The 17,982-nt window shown below is 53.0% G+C and overlaps 1 protein-coding gene and 1 pseudogene across 1 annotated transcript; both read right to left on the reverse strand.

Moving 5' to 3' along the window:
- Window positions 1-1,057: 1,057 nt before the first annotated feature.
- LOC133360507 (sphingolipid delta(4)-desaturase DES1-like) lies at window positions 1,058-7,745 on the reverse strand. The gene is made up of 3 exons (XM_061579281.1): window positions 7,594-7,745; window positions 4,071-4,813; window positions 1,058-2,522 (listed from the first exon to the last, which is right to left on the reverse strand). The coding sequence occupies exons 1-3, from the start codon at window positions 7,676-7,678 to the stop codon at window positions 2,379-2,381; spliced, it is 972 nt and encodes a 323-aa protein (XP_061435265.1). The 5' UTR covers window positions 7,679-7,745; the 3' UTR covers window positions 1,058-2,378.
- A 2,075-nt stretch (window positions 7,746-9,820) lies between these two features.
- LOC133360556 (vascular endothelial growth factor A-like) lies at window positions 9,821-15,265 on the reverse strand (annotated as a pseudogene).
- Window positions 15,266-17,982: the final 2,717 nt, after the last annotated feature.

The following is a 17,982-nucleotide window of genomic DNA, read 5'->3' on the forward strand; positions in this document are numbered from 1 at the left end:
TTGGACCGGGTTGGCTCACAAGTAACATCACATTCATCTCCTCTATTTGAGAACGAAACAGGGTTTCTCCACAAATCTCGCCTGATGATGCTCGTTGTAATGACTGGCGAAACGTCGTACTCGAATTGTAAATGTAGTGTTTACTCTCCAACACATCGTGTGCCGCACTAGTAAGGAATTGTCATGTTTTGTTTAATTGACAAACCTTATTAATTGGCTGTCCAGTAGTGGCGGTTTTAACAACACATTTATATTTACGCGATCAAACTTAAAAAAAAAACTTATGGATCGAGAGCTTTGTTCCAAAGAGTCACTTCGCGGACATGTTGCCCATCTTTACGCTCAAACTCCAGGAAAATTGCGCACTTAAGTTGTCGGTTGACATTCGGAGTGGACTGAAACAAAATTTTGATTTAAAGCTTTCGTGACTGCAGGGATTCATCTTCTTGGTTCTTTCGGTAAAGTCACGTAGAATGGAAATAATAAAATAATAAAAATAAAACAATAAAATAATTCTCACGACGTTTCGGCCACAACGCAAGCAGCCGTCCTCAGGTTAAGAACAGGTCTGTCGAGAAGACAGAGTCTGCGTTGTGGCCGAAACGTTGTGATAATTATTTTATTGTTTTATTTTTATTATTTCCATTCTACGTGACTTTACCGAAAGAACCAATAAGATGGACTGAAACTCGCTGAATAAGGGTGTATGGCAGCAAGAGCAGTTTATGCGAATGCTGTCGCAAGAGGTCACACGTTTGGCGCTACGGTCCTTGGCTATGCATGAATGTCCTGCCAAGTTTTCGCAGTAGGGGGCGATGTTGCTGTGATCCCAATGGAATAGCTAATACAAGTTACTCTGCATTTGTTTTCGCGTACAAGTAACCATAGAACTCATGCAGAATTGACAGTGAACGAACAACCTCCACTCACAAACAGCAAGGCACCAGGCCCTGAAATCGAACCCAGGCGCTTCTTGCAGTGAGGTGCGAGTATCATCAATGCACTGCCACCCTGGGTCAGCAAGCGACACGCAAAGACAGTCAAACGCACGCTCCACCGTGGCGTCTCCAAAAGCAACTTTATTCGTAATTCAAAAAGCACGACAGCTCGCAGCGCCAATGCGCATCATACGACAACACGTAACACAACAGTTTGACAGCATGACAGCTCGCAGGTTTCCGTGCAGATCGCAGTGCACAGCTTGCGGCGAACAGCATGGAGCACAACAGTTTGCACTCGTAGCACGCAGCTACGATGTGCAGCAGGACGTTCGCGGGATGCAGCTTGTGGGCGCAGCTCCATCAGCAGCAAGCAGCGGCAACAACAATGTCTTCCAACAGCAAGAAAGGAATGAGCCAACGTGGGAAGAGGCACATGTGCGGCTTGTGCTGGTGGCTGGCTTGAAAATGTGTTATTGTTGAATGTGACAGCAGGATCAAATAACGAGTTCGCTAATTGGTTACTGATCAGTGTAAGAGTTGGTTCTAATAACTGGTGGGCTAGAGATAGGGCGAGAGTTTGTGTGGCTTCACACTAACCACTCTTCTCCCGATTTCAATGGATGGTCCTTTTAGTTTTTAGTCTCTTTTCATTGCTGTGTCCACAAGGCCCACACAACCACACGGCCCGCACAGAGGGCACAGCCTGCAGCCCTGCAGAGCCCGCAGAGGGTGCAGCCAGCACGGAAGGCCCCATATGTCCTCAACATACCGTGCAACAATCCACTTCCTGGCAACGCCGTGCCGTTCTCAGGCATCACGGTAAAGTCTCTCAATCCCCCCCCCCCCAACTGCCTCATGCCCAACCCCCAAAACCACCTGAATCTCCTAGATTACACACGCAGGGGTCACGTTGCGAGAACACCGTGTTTCCTTCTCCACAATCAACAGCAATTATCTCCAAGGCAAATAGAAATGTGACATGAGCAGCTTATTTTAGGCTGTTGTGTGCGGTTCTGGTTGCAGCCTGTGAGTAAATTATCATCATCCGAAAGGAAAGCGGTTTAAATAATTGTCAGCTCTTCTTCACGCCCTCCAAATAAGCTTAAACACTGGCAGAAGTGCATGAACATCGCAAATCAAGTAAAAAAGACAAGAAGCGTACGTACATCAGTGCACAACGACCACAACCGCCGCGGCACGGACACGAAACAGGCAGCGCAGAGGCCACTCACTCGGGGCCACTGGGACCCTGAGGCCACCGGAGGATGATTCGGAAGAGCGCCACACGGGTTTGGCCACCTAAGCCAACCCGGCTCAAACGGGCGGGCCTGACGCACCGCAAGCACCCCCGGCGGCTCCTTCGCTCCCCTAGGGCGGGACGGGGGACGCGGGGGGTAGAGACCCCGGGCCGGGAGGGAGGGGGGGGGAGGGAGGCCACTACTCGAGGCGGCCACCCTTGAAGTGGCGCTTGACGCGCGAGTAGGGCCCAAGCGAGTCATCCGTGATGAAGTCCCACAGCACCTTGACCCAGGAGTCGTGCTGCGGCAGGTCCTCGTAGAACTCGGGGGCGATCTTCCTCACCTGGCACCGCACGAACGCAAACATGAGTTTAAGTTCAATCGTTATTTAGATTATTCCGCTCGTTTAGCTGGGAAAGCCTCACCCAGTCTCAAGACTTCTTTTTCAGGAGGCTCCTGCCCATTGTTTGAAGTAGGGGGCGATGTTGCTGCTGCTATGTGATCCCAATTGAGTATATTATTTGCGGGAAATGTGCATCTGGATTTGTGGTCAGCACCGGTTACATTTTATTTTTACGCTCGTTATTTTGTTGCGTTTATTAACTCAATCTGTAATGGGCATTGTCCAGTGGGAAACACTGTACATAATACAACTGTATTGTCCATAATATAAGTTTTTGGGTTAGAATATGTAAATATATAAATGTGTCGTTAAAACCCGCCACCGCCCAACACAGCCAACTAGTAAGGGTCGTCACGTAAACAGAACATGCCAATTCGTCACTAGTACAGAACACATTTTAATGTTGTGGCTTGATAACCCTTACTAGTTGGCTGTGTCGGGTGGTGGCGGTTTTTAACGACATATTTATATATTCACGCGATTTAACCCAAAAACCTCTTATGGATGATATTGGTCGCGAAAGCCTACGTATTAAAAACAACTGTATTGCATGGAAACAAAGTTACCACAGGTTAAGCTTCTCTGAAATTACAGTCCCAAGTTACCACATTTAAGCGAGTTGTAAAACTCTCCATCATGCTCCGGAGAGCTCGTTTCCAGCCACTGGTTGTACAATTCATGCAGGAGAGTCTTCCTGCATCACAATAATTCGGCCGGGTGACTCAGTGGTAGATGTCCGTGAGTTCTAATGCAGGTTGGAGTGTTGACTCAGCCCATCGTTCCTCTGGGGTCGATACAATTAGTACCACTTTGTGAGTAAGTCAACAGAAATAGTCCTCTGTATGTACTTGCCCCTACCATAAGAATCCCGAATATCCACCACTGTCTGACACACTGACTCACACACCGACACAAACCCACACGAATTCATACTGGTGCTCACTCACACACTGACACAACAAAGATCCCCTGGAGAGCATTAACAGACTTTTGGGCCAAGTGCTATTAGTTAGCATCTATGAAGGCTGGCACCGCACACGAGTAAACGGGTCGCCAGAATCCTTTGTGTCCCTTGTGGCGATGTTTACACACTGCACCAGGAACTCATTGGATGCTTAGTCAACCTCGGGGAGGCCCAGGACCATTTGAGGTAATCGTCAATGGTGTTGGCCATGAAAAGGAATCTAACTCGGGTAGCTGGGTTCATAGTGCAACGCTGTAACCACAACACTACCACTTCCCACAGCACACTGAATCCATCCCAAGTCCTTCTTGCTCTTAGGCACGAGTCTTAGCACTGTACCACCCTGCCACCCACATTACGTGTCTATGTGCGAGTCTGCGCATGTGTGCTAGTATGCGAGCACGCACGTGCGAGTGTACGCATGCACGTGTGAGTGTATGCGTGTGTGCGTGCATACGCGTTCATGTGTGTGTGTGCATAAGTGTGTGCGCACGTATGTATGAGTCAGCCTGGGCCTGGCTCACCAGAGGCAGCCGGCAGCCCGGGATGCTGGGGAAGTCGTGGTGCTCCATGTGGTAGCCCACGTTGAACGTGAGCATGTTGAGCGGCCCGTAGTAGGAGTACGTCTCGTGGCCCTTGAGGAACATGTAGTGCTCGGCGATGAAGTGACCCGAGATGGGGTGCAGGCCCATGCAGAGCAGCGAGCCGGCCACCATGTACACCACAGGCTTGGCTCCCAGCAGCGCATACACCAGCGCGTTGAAGGCCACCTGAACAGCGATGTTGATGAACTCCATGTGGGTGAAGGGCTTGGGGTTGATGCAGAGTGGCCGCACCGTATAGAAGAGTGGCTGCAGCAGGATCCACACGAGCTTGCGTGCCGTCGTGCAGAAGAACCAGCCTTCGAAGTCCGTGGGGATGTCCACGTCCACGCCGTCCGCACCCAGGTAGCGGTGGTGGTCCAGGTGGTACTTCTTGAATGAGATGGAGTAGGGCAGGCCAATGGGCAGGTTGGCGAACATGCCATACCAGCGGTTCCACTGCACACGGCTGCTCCCAAAGGCCACGTGGTGTGCGATCTCGTGGATGGCCAGAGTCATTGAGTGATTGATGCAGCCTCCGAACACATAGGCCCAGAAGATGACCCACTTCCACGGCAGGTCCTTCACCAGGTAGAAGGCCACCAGCTGTGCTAGCACCATGGCCAAGATGATCCACTTGAGGCGGGGGTCAGAGCCCATGAGGGTCTTGATCTGCGGATATTTCTCTGTGGAAGGCATCAATCGGGAAATGTATGTTTTTATGTTGAACTTCTTTCGCAACGTACGCACTCAATCGTCCTCATCGGAGGTCCGGGGAAGGACAACAAACTAAACACAAAAAGCAGTTCTAAAGAAATGAGTTTTCAATTTAGACTTAAAAGTGCATAGCTCCAGTGGCTTCCTAATTTCGGAAGAAACAGCCTTCCAGACGGCCGCATCTGAAAGCGTGTGATGTGGCAACAAAGCGCGCGACGTGGTCACATAGCACTCAGCGTTTGCACACAAGCGAGAGCGTGTTTTGGGAATCACACAGCGGCACCAGTCACTGTGTGCAGGCACCGTGGAGGTCAGCTATTACTCAGTAGCGTGCCCTTCACGGTAATTTAAACACCTGGCATTAACGGACAACTCTTTACACAGCGTAGGTAAGGAGCGCTTACCAACCAACGCTGCTGAAAAGAATTGTGTAAGTAATGTGGAGAAGTCGACAAGAGCAGTCCTTAGGAGTTTTTATTTTATTTATCAGGTAAGGCCCACTGAGCTATATAGTTCTTTTTCAGAAGTGACCTGGACACAAATGACAGCTCAACGAAGCTGCTTATAGTCGCCAAATTGCTCTAAATGCATGTTTCTAAATGTGGAGGTAAAAACCAGAGAATCCGGATAAAATTTCACACGAACACGGGGAGAGAAAACACGCAAACTCTAAATAGACAGCAGGCGTCAGGGTTGGGTTTGAACCCACGATCTCCTGTATACCAGGCGAGGTTGTTAATATCTCGCCATCCTCGTGCCCTAGTTTGTGAGTGTGCAAGGTAATGACTGAGAATACTGTATGAATGGGCGAGTGAGCAAAGTGGGTGGGTGACTGGAATGGGAGTTAGAGCGTAGCACGCTGCGCTACGAGTCCAGTGACCCACGTTATCATCCAGTTAACGCCCAACACCGGGAACTTTTATCTGAACTGGTTCCGAGCCTTCCCTGGGTCGACTCGGCCTCAAAAGAGGCCCTGGTGCAATGTGTAAACATCGCCGCTATAGAGATAAAGACGGCCGGGCGTGGTTGCTGGCCACCCACCCCCTCGTGTGTCGTGTCGGCCTTAATAGGTTTTCGTTAACATCACTTGCCCCAACAGTCTGCAAAGGCTATGGGGGGGGGCATCTTTTTCTTAGGGCGAGTTGTCGTGACCTGCAGTGTTGGGGGCGAGTGGTTGAGACGTATGGGTCTCGCTTTGTCCCGAGTGTTCAGCACGGAGGCGAGGCCGTGCCACTGCTATTCAGTGGCCTGAAATCAAATGTTTCGCTCCGGATGACCGCTGCCAAGTATGATCTTGTGTTTTGATTATAGTGTGCTGATCTTAAAGGTGCATTGAAAAAATGCTATACTCCTGCTGTTATGGAGTGACTCATGCAGCCAACTATGGCTGTAAAGTTTTGTAGTACATGTTATGATCACTGTTACATTACTTTTATAGCTTTATTTTAGTGATTTCGAAAACGTTTTGGTTTAGCCATATTTGTTTGTTGTAGTACAGAGTTAGACTGATAACTTTAATCTAAATTGTCTTATGGTTGTTATTGTTTGACTTGCATCCCACTGGGATTTTTGCACACAGCATTGAATTACGGTGTTTTTTTCTGGAAGACTTTGCTGTTTTTTCCTGGATTTTTCTGTTTGCGCGTAGTCACTTTAAGATGTTTATGTTTTTGTTTGTTGCGGTTGCACCCGATTCAAGAGCCGAATGGCTCACATGGCTATACCTAATAAATTAAACTGAAATGAAACTGTGCACAGGGCACGAGGCGTGCGAACGCGAGGTGCTCGGTGGATGTGGTTCAGACTCTCATCCCCCTACACCGCCCCCCTCGAATGCTGTGCGGGAGTTCAACACGGGCCACGCGGCAGGGGCTGTCGAAACTGCTGAGACTTCTCACATTTGCAACAGTTTCAAAGGTCACCAATCGCAACAGCTTCACCTACTGCAGATTAAATTGGCTTGGGTCACCGATTGCGTTGTACAAGCCGTGACGCGTGCGGATGCATTCGTGCCTGCAATTGGGCTCCTCCATCTATCCCGAGTTGTCGCCTTCCCAAGTTCTCGCCTGGACGAGACTCAACAAGCTTCACTCGCCTACGCCAGGCTCGTGGATGCGCGCATTAACAACAACAACATCGTCGTCTTCAATCACGGTGGGACGGACCCCACGGTGGACGAGGGAATCCCCAGAGCGCAGCGATGACCGCCCGGCACCGGCAGGCACCGACCTCCTCCTCCTCGTAGCCGCGTCAACGGCGACTCGAGTGGCCAACTGAGCTGACTCAGCGGGGCAACTCCCCTGCCACTCCCGAGAGCCAGGACCCCCCCATTAGACCCCCCTCTAGAGTCAGACCCCCCCCCCCTCCTAGACACTTCTAGAGCCCCCCACCACGATAAGCAGAGCCCGAGACCCTCAGCTGAGCTCCCCCCCCCCAAAGACCCCCTCCTACAGCCAGACCTCCCCAGCCTTGCAATGTGAAACAACCCAGAGACCCCCCACCCCGCTCGCCTCACGGGCCCGAACCCCCTAGACCCTCTCTAGGGCAAAACCCCCTCTAGAGCGAGACCCCCTTCCCACCCGCCTCGCCCCACGACTGCCCCGGGCGGCTCCTCTAGTCGCTGACCGGGGAGGCCCCCCACGTTCGCAGGAGGCCACGGAAGGCGCCGCTCGGTGCGAGTCGCGGCCTCGCCGGCAAAAGCGTCGTCCGCGTGTGTCCCATCCCCCCCGCGCGGAACCTCGCTACGTACCCAGTATCTGTCGGCGGCGGTCGGCGTGCGGCTGCTCCGTGTAGCTCCACGTGAAGTCCGCCGAGCGGGAACGCGAAGCGCCCATGGCGGAGAGCGGAGAGACGCGGCGGGCGGCGGCGGGGAGGAGACGGGGGCGGAGTGACGTCACGCGGTGGGCGTGGCGGGGAGGAGACGAGGAGGAGTGACGTCACGCGGTGGGCGTGGCGGGGAGGAGACGGGGAGGAGTGACGTCACGCGGTGGGCGTGGCGGGGAGGAGACGAGGAGGAGTGACGTCACGCGGTGGGCGTGGCGGGGAGGAGACGGGGCGGAGTTACGTCACGCGGTGGGCGTGGCGGTCTCTCGCGAGCCACGTGACGCGGGGGTCGTGGGGGGGTGGGCACGGAGGGGAGGGGTGGGGGCCTGTGGTGAGAGCCACGGGGGGTCAGCCACGTGATGATACCGGGGGCGGGAGAGGGGGGGGGCACGTGACGATGCCGGTGGGGGGGAGAGTCACGTGACGACGCGGGGGGGAAGAGGGGCGGGGCGAGCCACGTGACGATCACAGCCGAGCACGTGATCGCTGATCCATCTCCAGCATGCCGCCCGTTAGCCACGAGGTGGCGTCAACGTCAAACCACGGTGCTTGTGCCAGGCTCGGTGCACTCTGAGCTCACGTCAAGTGTCCAAGGCTCGCTGCTGATAGGGACAGGCCCAGGTGCCATGGGCTGACTGCCTGAGATGACTGGCAGATGCACCACCTGTGCCCCCCACTGTGCCAACTTGCTGCGTCCGTCGTGAGCGTCGCTCCTGCGCCCTCTGCTGTTACTCCTCACCTCTCAACTCTCCTATCGTTATTCCAAGCACTCACCACCACCACCCACCTCATCATCCCAGCACTCACCACCACCACCTACCTCATCATCCCAGCACTCACCACCACCACCCACCTCATCATCCCAGCACTCACCACCACCACCCACCTCATCATCCCAGCATTCACCACCACCACCCACCTCATCATCCCAGCACTCACCACCACCACCCACCTCATCATCCCAGCACTCACCACCACCACCCACCTCATCATACCAGCACTCCTCACCGCCACTCACTTTCACCAATACATTTCACAGGGGCTTATCCACGCCTCCCATGGTGACACAGTAATTAATGGGCCCATAATTAGCCCCTCACATTAATCCTCAGCGAATTGCTACTATTCGGAGACGCGAGTGGATCAAAGTGGCGAGGAGTGGAGCTCCATTCGTGGTCGCAAGAGAAACGTGCATCCTGGATTTTTCTGTTTGCACAAAGTCACATAGTCACTTTGAGACGTTTTCTTGTTCATGTTTTTTGTCTTTTGTTTGTTGCGGTTGCACCCGATTCAAGAGCCGAATGGCTCACAGGGCTTTACCAAATAAATAAAACTGAAACTGAAAACTGATTGCAACCACCAACGGTACAAACCGGCCACGTGGCTCCCTGGTAGAGCGAGTAGCTTTCAGCAACCCTGAAGGTGCGAGAGTTCAAATCCTGGTTGGAGCAGATGACTCGCCCTATCATCATCCCTTCTGCCGGGGTCGATACAATGAGTACCAAACCATGTGGGAAAACAGCCATTGTTCTAGAGGGCGTAAGAACCCCCGCCATAGGAATGCGGAATTTCCACCACCGGCTGTGCAGGCCAGTAACCAGAAGATGAGCACCAATGAGTCAATGGTCATTTAAGCATAAAATCGCTTTGACTTTTTAATGAAAAATAACCTCGCGCACAAAGCGACACGCGCAACGCAGAGCGTGAAATAATCGGTGAGTGCCGCGTAGGGCCGACCAGGGGACCGAGCGTGGGCCCGTGGTGGTGGCGACGGTGGAGGTGGAGATGGAGATGGTGGTGATGGAGATGATGGTGATGCTTATGATGCTGGTGAATGTGGCACTCGGAGCTGAAACTGAGACACGGTGCCTCTGCTCCAGGTTTCTGCAGTGGAGTGAGATGAGAGGGGAATGCGTGTGTGCGTGTGTGTATGTGCGTGACTGCGTGTGCGTTGATCACGACGTGAAGGACCACGGCTGCACGGAGGTTGCGCAGCGCTCTCCTTGCTACCTGTGCGTCACGAAGCTCAACGCACGACAGGCACTCTAGGGGGTGCTGTAAAGTATCCGTCAGACAACTATAAATATCTCAGCCAGTCCAAACTACGGCAGGCGAGAGGCACGTGGAGCCACTCGGGGAAACGCGGAGCCACTCTGGGAGACGTGGGGCCCCCGGGAAGACGCGGGGCCGCGCGGGGCCCCAGGGACCAGCCTCCTCCTGCCCCAAGCCCCGTGTCGCCCTGGAGGACGGAGCCAGGTGGAGACCGAGGACGCTGTCCCCCAACTCCGACTCCTCACGGGGGCCGCGGTGGCGACGTGGAGCCGCTCCTGTTCAGAGCTTCCCACCTCCTCCTCCTCCGACGGCCATTGCACCTGCGAGGAGGAGGAGGAGGAGGGACGCAAGGCATTGGGACGCGACGCATGGCGAGTCCAGGGTCGCCGATGGGTTAAGAAAGCGCCTGCACTCTACGTCCACATCCCGCATGCTGCACGCTTCACGAGGGGGCAGCGAGGGAGCAGAGAGGTGGAGAGGGGAGGAGGGAGGCCATGCCTGTGGCAGAAAACGAGGGTCTGTCAAGACGGGCACTCAGCTAGGACATGAGAAGAAAGATTGGAGGTTTTGGCATGAGACACTAATGATTGTGTTATTGCTCTGCTTGTTTAGCCAGCAAAACTTCACTGAGTATTAAGAACCTTTTTCAGGAGGGTGCTGCCGGGTTTCCCAATTGAGTCATTGGCAATGTAATTTTTCAAATTTGGACCGTGACTCTAGCACACAATGGCCTACTCTTATTTTAATAATGTTACGGAATCTTTAACGTCCGCTGTGAAGCATATGGCGCCACGTATTCTAACAGCTCATACCGCAGTAGAGTGGGGAGTGGTGGCGCAGTGGTTAGCGCACTACACTACAAACCCAGTGCCCTAAGTTCGATTCCCATTCATGGCCAAAACTGGTGACAATGATCTGAACCCATCTTGAGCCTCTCCTAGGTCGACTCAGCCTGAAATGAGTACCTGGTGCTGTGTGTAAACATCGCCTCGAGAGAGAGGCAAATGCAGCCGGGCGTGGTGCTGGCCTTCATAGGTGCGACTCGCTAACAGCAATTGCCCCAACAGTGTGTTAAGGCTATAGTGTGTTATTGTGCGTGTGTGTGCGGGCGCAGCACCTGCACGTGTGTGGGTTGAACACGCGGCCTCGCCGCCGGCACCGCGCGTCTGTGGCTTTGCACGCGCACTGACACGTGCGTGCGTCCTGCCGGTAGAGGTGCGCGTGGCGGGGGGCACAGGGGGGGCACCCGGGGGCACTGCGTGGTGGCGGGGTGGCAGCACAAAGAGCACACTGGTATCACGATTGCGTGGCTGACAGGAGAGATCCGCGTGGACCTGATCGGTCGGCTAGGTCCCGTAACCGGCCGGGTCATGGTAACGAGAGGCGACGCGAGGTGCCGATGCTCAATGGAGGTGGCACTCATCTCCTCTTCACGCCCCTGCAGAGCCAGTGGTGGGGAAAAAAATCCACATTCCTCTGTCGCCTGTGACGGGGGCGAGTCCATAGGACAAATGCTGTTAAATTCGCCACAAAGTGATTCTTATTTTATCGACGCTGGAAGAAGGGTTGATGGGCTGAGTCAACCCCCCGCCCCGACCTTTATTTGAACTCTTGACAATCTTGTTGCTGCGAGTCGATCTGCTCTAACAACGACGTCAGCAAACCCCACACACCACCTCCCGTCCTGTGGTACAGGTGCAAAGCAGTGAGGCTTTCTCAAATGTGTTCGTGTTGCCCCATCGACCGAGCGATAGCCCTGAAGACGATTTGGTAGAGCCATCGTTCTCTCGTCCCCGTTCTAAATGAGAAAGCGCGGTGGAATGGACGTCGCGCCAGGCTAGGTGCACTCACCTGCTCGGCGGCTTGCGGCCGTGTTTCTTCCGCTCTCTCCGGACACCCGGCTCTTTCTTCCCGTTGCGACGCGGTGTCCGGCTGCGAGCGAGCAGAGGGACACACCGAGACTCTCGTGAGTGTAGCGCGCACGTGCCCCGTGACGGCCGTTAACCACGACCGCAACGTTCACAACGGCCACGGAACCAAACAAAACCGATCGGAGCGACACGCGCAGGTCACGCACCCTCACCTGTCTGGCGCCGGCTGCTGCTGTGACGGCGGTGGCGGCTGCTGGGCGGGCTCCCTGCGAGGGAGAGACGCGAGTGAGACGAGAGGGGACCCCCTGCAGGAAACTCGCACTGCACGCCCCTTTACCCCGCATCCATGTGTGTCTGTGTATGCGTATATGTGCTCACGAACAGAACTTGCCCCAACAGGCATTGTGGGCTATGTGGAGGGGGGGGGGGGGGCCTTTGTGTGCGCGAGTGTGTGATTGAGTGAGTGGGTGAGTGCTTATGGCCAGTTCTGGTTTGGCGGCGGAGGTTTCACTCAGAATCAGTTGAGCGCCATTATCTTTTCATCGGTTGCACACTGCTGTGATGAAGCTACCTAGTATTTTGCTCCACAAGAAGCTCCTAGTCTTCTCAGCCACAGCTATATCCTCCCTTATCTATGCTTGTGAAACGTGGACCCCTCTGAAGGAACATCTGTTCCGGTTTGAAACATCCAGGCTGGTCTGCTTACGATCCATCCTATAATTAACCAGACTGGATTTCGTGAGGATGGGATTGTGTCCAAACATTTGGACGCAGTCCCATCAGTGAGCTCCTCCAGTAGGCAAGGCTGCGTAAGCCCACATGCCCAGCCACCGCATGCCCAAACAGCTTTTGTTCGGCTGAACAGATGGAACTAAACGGATGCACCACAGGCGAGAGAAGAGATGAGACTGATGTGGTACAGGAGGATGTGGAGCCGATTGGACTTGCCGATGACTGGTAACAGCGGTGTCAAGATCGGCCTCGATGGAGGAAGCTCATGAAGAATGCTACTGGGCAGTCGAAGGCAGTCGCCTTCCATCAACAACGGAGGATGGAGGAGTGACGCTCATAACAACCAACGAGCGGAGCAACGGGCAGCTAAAACGCAAGTTGGCACAATGGGGAGCACAGGCGGTGGATCTCCCTGTCATCTCAATCAGTCAGCACCTCGATGTGTACCTAGCCTGGCACAAGCACCGTAGTGACATCATGTTGTTCAGTGAGTGAGTTTGATAGGTGAGTGAGTAGGTGAACGAGCGGTCCGCTCACCTGCACTCGCACGCCGTGTGCTCCACAAACGTCATTTCCTCCAGGCGATGATCCTGGAGCGGCCTGATCAGCAGCACCTGGGGATGACACGAAACGGGGTCAACGGCACGCGGTGCCACACCAACCATCCAAACACCCAACCTTCCCACCATCCAATCACCCATCCTTCCAAATCACCCAACCTCCCCCTTATATCAACAAGCAGACAATTTGCCTCCTCCACATACCTGTCCCTCTACAATCAGGGGTGGGGAACGTCCGGCCCGCGGGCCGTATAAGGCCCACAAAATCATTTAGTCTGTTCCAGCCATTACATTACGGGTGAGTTAATTAAATGTTTGACCAAATGTAACAGGCTAATTTTTAAGTCGATAATTTTGTATGGCCCGCAAATTATGTTATAAATATCCAAATGGCCCTTGGCAGAAAAAAGGTTCCCCACCCCTGCTCTACACAAACAAAGGTATTTTTGCACATTCTCTCACAAATCATGAGCGCGAATCATTTGTTACACAATACCTGCCGATGGAATCGGGCCGCTCGCGTCAAATCCAAAGCGCCGATCCATCACGGTCATGTTGACTGCGCCACAGTGCAAAGTGCCGCCTCGCTGTGTTCTTCAGTGTCTGCTGTCCCCTCTGAAGTAGGGCCCTTGCCCAAAACGTCAGCCTACCGCATGTGTTTTGTTACAGAGCTGCGGGCTCGTGGTGGTTGGCGCTAAATGCCACCGCGGGGGCGAACATTGAGGCGACGATCAACAATGTTAGAGCCAATCAGAATCCTCGCCTGTGGAACAGCCTGTCGGGGGATCTGAGGGCTTCACAATCATGAAGTTATTTTACGTTAAATCTTAAAACTTACTTTTTTAGACTTGCTTTTACTTAAGATTATTTGAAAGTATTGTTTTTTATTAGCAATTCAAAATGCGATTTTGTTTTGTCTGGAAATTGCTTTTATTGTTCTTGCACTTTAGTCTTTTAACAATGTTTTATTTTACCTGTACAGCACTTTGAATGGCTTCTTTTGCACGAAATAATGCTATAGAAATAAAGACTTGATTGATTGATCCTATTTCATTATTGCTGCCCACGCCTTCGTTTTTCACTTAGTGTTCCTGTTCCCCCCGTAGACTGGAGTATAAGCACATCACGAATAACAATAGCGATAGGTATACTGGATGCAGTGTGCCGGATGTGAAACAAAAATACCACATCTTTGATGAATCACCGGGGGGGGGGGGGGGGTGGATCTCGGGGGCCCTGCCGTGCGCCCCTTCTCACCTGCAGGGTGACGTTGGCCGTGGCCGTGGCCTCGCATCGGGCCGACTCGTCCCCGCAGCAGCCCGAGCAGCGGCGCAGGGCGACGCACGCGGGGCGGAAGAACCACTCCACGGCGCCCGGCCGCTCCGAGGCCACGGACACCATGCGCTCCGCGGGGCGGCACTGCGAGCGGCGCCACACCTCCTCCAGGCGCACCACTGGGTGGTGGAACATTCGCCGTTACACCGGCCGTGCGTACGCTCAGAGACACGCGCGCACTCGCCACGAGTAGACGAGCCGAGAAGATCCGGAGCTTCGTCTGACGCGACAGGCCAGGCAGCTTTCACACAGTTAGTTACGCAGACCATGAAATGTCGCCTGACCGATGCGAAAGTGAAAAGTCCTCTGTTGCCAAACCGGAGCTGGTCATAAGCACCATCCCCATGTAAGGGTACTCCTCGACTCTCCAAAACTGCCCCTTCACTCATGGGGAGGGGAGGTGGTGGAGTATTTGATGACAGCAGAAGAGTCTCGAACTCTTTCCCAGAGTGAGCAACAATTGCCTTATGATCAGCATACTTAACATAATTGACCAATCGGGAGCCACATCCCTTGACCACACTCACGCATCGATCAGCCGCCCATTGTATTTGTACCAGATGGAAATTCTTCTGGTACAACCATGGAAAGCTTCGTGAACTACATGGTCAAAGACGTTAAACAGTGTAGGGACTAGAGGACATCGCTGTCACACCCCAAGGTGAACAGTGAATGTCTCCCAATTCCCGGCTATGCAACTTTACCCAAGGCCTGCGCACCATCATGAAGGCCCTTAAGGATTGTGAGCAGGTCAGGGACCCTGAAAGCATGAATAATAACCTAGATCCCTGGCCTATTGATGGTAGCATAGGCCCTGGCCAGGTGTGTACGTACATGTGTGCACACACCTGCGCACTCACCTGGCAGGGTGAGTTGCGCCCTGTGCCGCACGCGGCCGAGCCCCGCCTGGAAGTGACACAGGGAGCACGTGAGGTCAGCTGGGTTCGTGACCTCCCTCGTTTCACGCTGCCACTCGCCAGTCTCACGCGTGAGCCGTGGTGCGCGTGTGTAGTGTGCACAGTTGCAAGGTCACACAGAAGAGACTCATTGTGACCACACCAAACCGGGAATCTCTGCTTCTGTGAACTGGCACGGTCTTTCAAAATAATAATGATCAGCCATGATCGATCGACTGCTGGATGAAGGCCTCTCTCCCCAAGCCACCACCACCTCTCACGATCCTGCGATGTGACGATCCATGCAGCACCTGCAGGTGAACTGATTTAATTTATCTAACTCCCCCGTGGAGGTGCTCTCAAACGTGTTCCATTCCTAGGCTGCCGCTCCATTATTATTTTTGGCTATGGTCCCTTCCAGATGTGCCGTGTCCTGCCCAAGCCCCACTCACGTCTCTGAACCGTTTGGGTGATGTCTCAAACCTGCTGCGTACGTTCTATAATCCACACGCTCCTGTATCTGCCGCTGTATCATTCTCGACGCGAATCTGCGCACGTGTCAGTGTTTGCTCTGCGATGTTCAGCTATGACTGCGCGCGTCTGAACCATACCAGCGCTGAACTAATTCAGCCAAACGGACCCGAGTCTCAAACACACTTGCAGGAGGGTCCTGCTCCATTGGGATGTTTGGCTATGAGAGTTTGGACTCATGCCGGAGGAACCGGAAGAAACCCCACCACGCGGACACGGGGATGACGCTCAAAGGTCCACACTGGCGTGTTCGTACACCCATTTGCGGCACTGCCATCGCCTGATCGTCTCGCAGCTCAACAGAGAGTTTCACAAATCTCTGTGTGATCCACAAACCCCTGCCTCCCAAGCGCGAGTGTCACAGGCGTGCAAAGCCACCGCGGCCTCGTCAGGAGCACCCGTGTGCGGCCAGACACGAAAATGATCGATCTCGACTGTGCTTCATCACACTCTGTAATTACAGTCTATGTGCAGTCTACCCCAATGTTTGTCGCAAATAGATTTTTTTTTGGGTAGATGTGAACCCCTCTGATGAACCCCAACGCGGCGTTCACGTCGATTAATCACCAGGGGCGCAAGGCCATATTTCAACGGGGGGGGGGGGGGGCTTTGCAAGATACCACTGTGGGCCCCCCTCCTTTCTCCCGACTCACTCTTCCTGAAATAGCTGCGAATGTTTTTAACCTGTTTACAATGTTAGGCTATAACTATATATATATTATTATAGCTGCACCGTGTATTAGGTTTAGAGGTAGACAGTCTTACGGTAACGGTATTGATTAGAATAAAAATTGTAAAGGTGCAATACTCACAATTAAGTTACCATGCGTCTTGCTTTCATGCCGGTCAATCGGTTTAGGATTTCCTCAAAGGGGGTGGATCGCCCAACCCGATTCTCTATTCGGCTTTGGTCCAGGGGAGACCGCAGGTACATTTTTATAATAAAAAAATTCTATTAACATGTTTTTACTTGTTGTGGCCGATTGGGCCCCTATGCGTCGCGTAAAGCTGCCGTACACCTCCAAGTTGCGCCCCTGCTAATAAACCAGGTCGAGACCGCAGAGAGGCATGCTCTGAGGGCTTACACCTGTGGAACCTAATTTGCCAGAAGAAAAAATATGATAATTGGTTGTTTACCCTTTTATCTGGCAACAAAACTGACACCTTTTTTACAAGGAGTCATGTTTGCATAGACCACAATACCTGCAGTCGTAATGCAAACAAAAAACACAACTCTGATAATGTGCACTGTCCTTGAAGTTGATTGGTCCACACCCGAGACAGCTTTCCTTAGAGCCTAGTCTCACATGGACAGTGCATACATTATCAGAGTTATGTTTTTTGTTTGCATTACGACTGCAGGTATTGTGGTCTATGCAAACATGACTCCTTGTAAAAAAAAGGTGTCAGTTTTGTTGCCAGATAAAAGGGTATAAAACCAATTATCACGGCTTCCACCTGGTTCAATGAAGGAGCTCTCTGCTTTCTCCTCGTCTGACACAGTCGGACCCGGTTCATATTTAGGCAAAGCGTTTTGCGGCTGCTCAAATGAGCAGCGAGGCATTGGTGCGTCGCGGTGGCGAGATGTTAACTACCTCGCCTGGTCTGCAGGTCGCGGGATCGATCCTGACGCCTGTTGTATATTTGGAGTGTACATGGTCTATCTCCCCGTCATCGCATGCATTTTTCTCTGGGTCCTCCGGTTTTCCCCTCCACATTTATAAACATGCGTTTAGTGTTTGGCTGCTACACATTTCCACGCGATAAGCTATCATGTGTCCGTCGCTTACGAAAAAAGAGCTCGCTCAATATGCCTTACCTGGTAAAATTGAAATAGTTTAGTTTAAATTAAAAAAACAGTTTCGTTTAAAATAAAAAGTGTAGTTTACTTTCAAACCTCAATACAGCCATCCAGAGACAGTGGCGAAAATTCCGCGGTCATATGATGACGGCAAGTCGATCTAAACCACAACCATTGTTGATCTTCCCCACAGGATGATACACTACTTTATCGCCCCGGAGAGAAGTATGATGAGCTGAGTCAACACCCCCCAAACCCGGCTTTGAACTCGCGAAATTCCAATTACTGCGCGCCGCCTCTCGCTCTCTGGCGTTAAATATCTCCGGAATGAACCCGCGCGTTATCGTCTTCTCGGTAACCACACACGGCACAAACAACTTGGCCAGCGGTGGTTTTCATGAGAGCGCCGCCGTCGTCGTCGTGCGTTATCCCATCACCAGATGGCACAGATCACGCTCCCCACCCACGCTCATTAACCACGTTCATTATCCACGCTCGTTTGCCCAACAGCAACCACGCGCACCTGTGCTGTGGCCG

Source organism: Lethenteron reissneri, chromosome 8 (assembly GCF_015708825.2).
Source record: "Lethenteron reissneri isolate LAM-NWPU_2019-01 chromosome 8, ASM1570882v1, whole genome shotgun sequence".
Lineage (NCBI taxonomy): Eukaryota > Metazoa > Chordata > Hyperoartia > Petromyzontiformes > Petromyzontidae > Lethenteron > Lethenteron reissneri.

What these genes read in the sequence shown, in the direction of transcription:
- LOC133360507 (XM_061579281.1), bottom strand. Translation starts at nt 7,678, where the DNA reads ATGGGCGCTTCGCGTTCCCGCTCGGCGGACTTCACGTGGAGCTACACG. An exon ending in CCGCCGCCGACAGATACTGG is followed by an intron (nt 4,814 to 7,593) that starts GTACGTAGCGAG and finishes TGCCTTCCACAG; the next exon opens with AGAAATATCCGCAGATCAAG. An exon ending in CGGGCTGCCGGCTGCCTCTG is followed by an intron (nt 2,523 to 4,070) that starts GTGAGCCAGGCC and finishes GTGCGGTGCCAG; the next exon opens with GTGAGGAAGATCGCCCCCGA.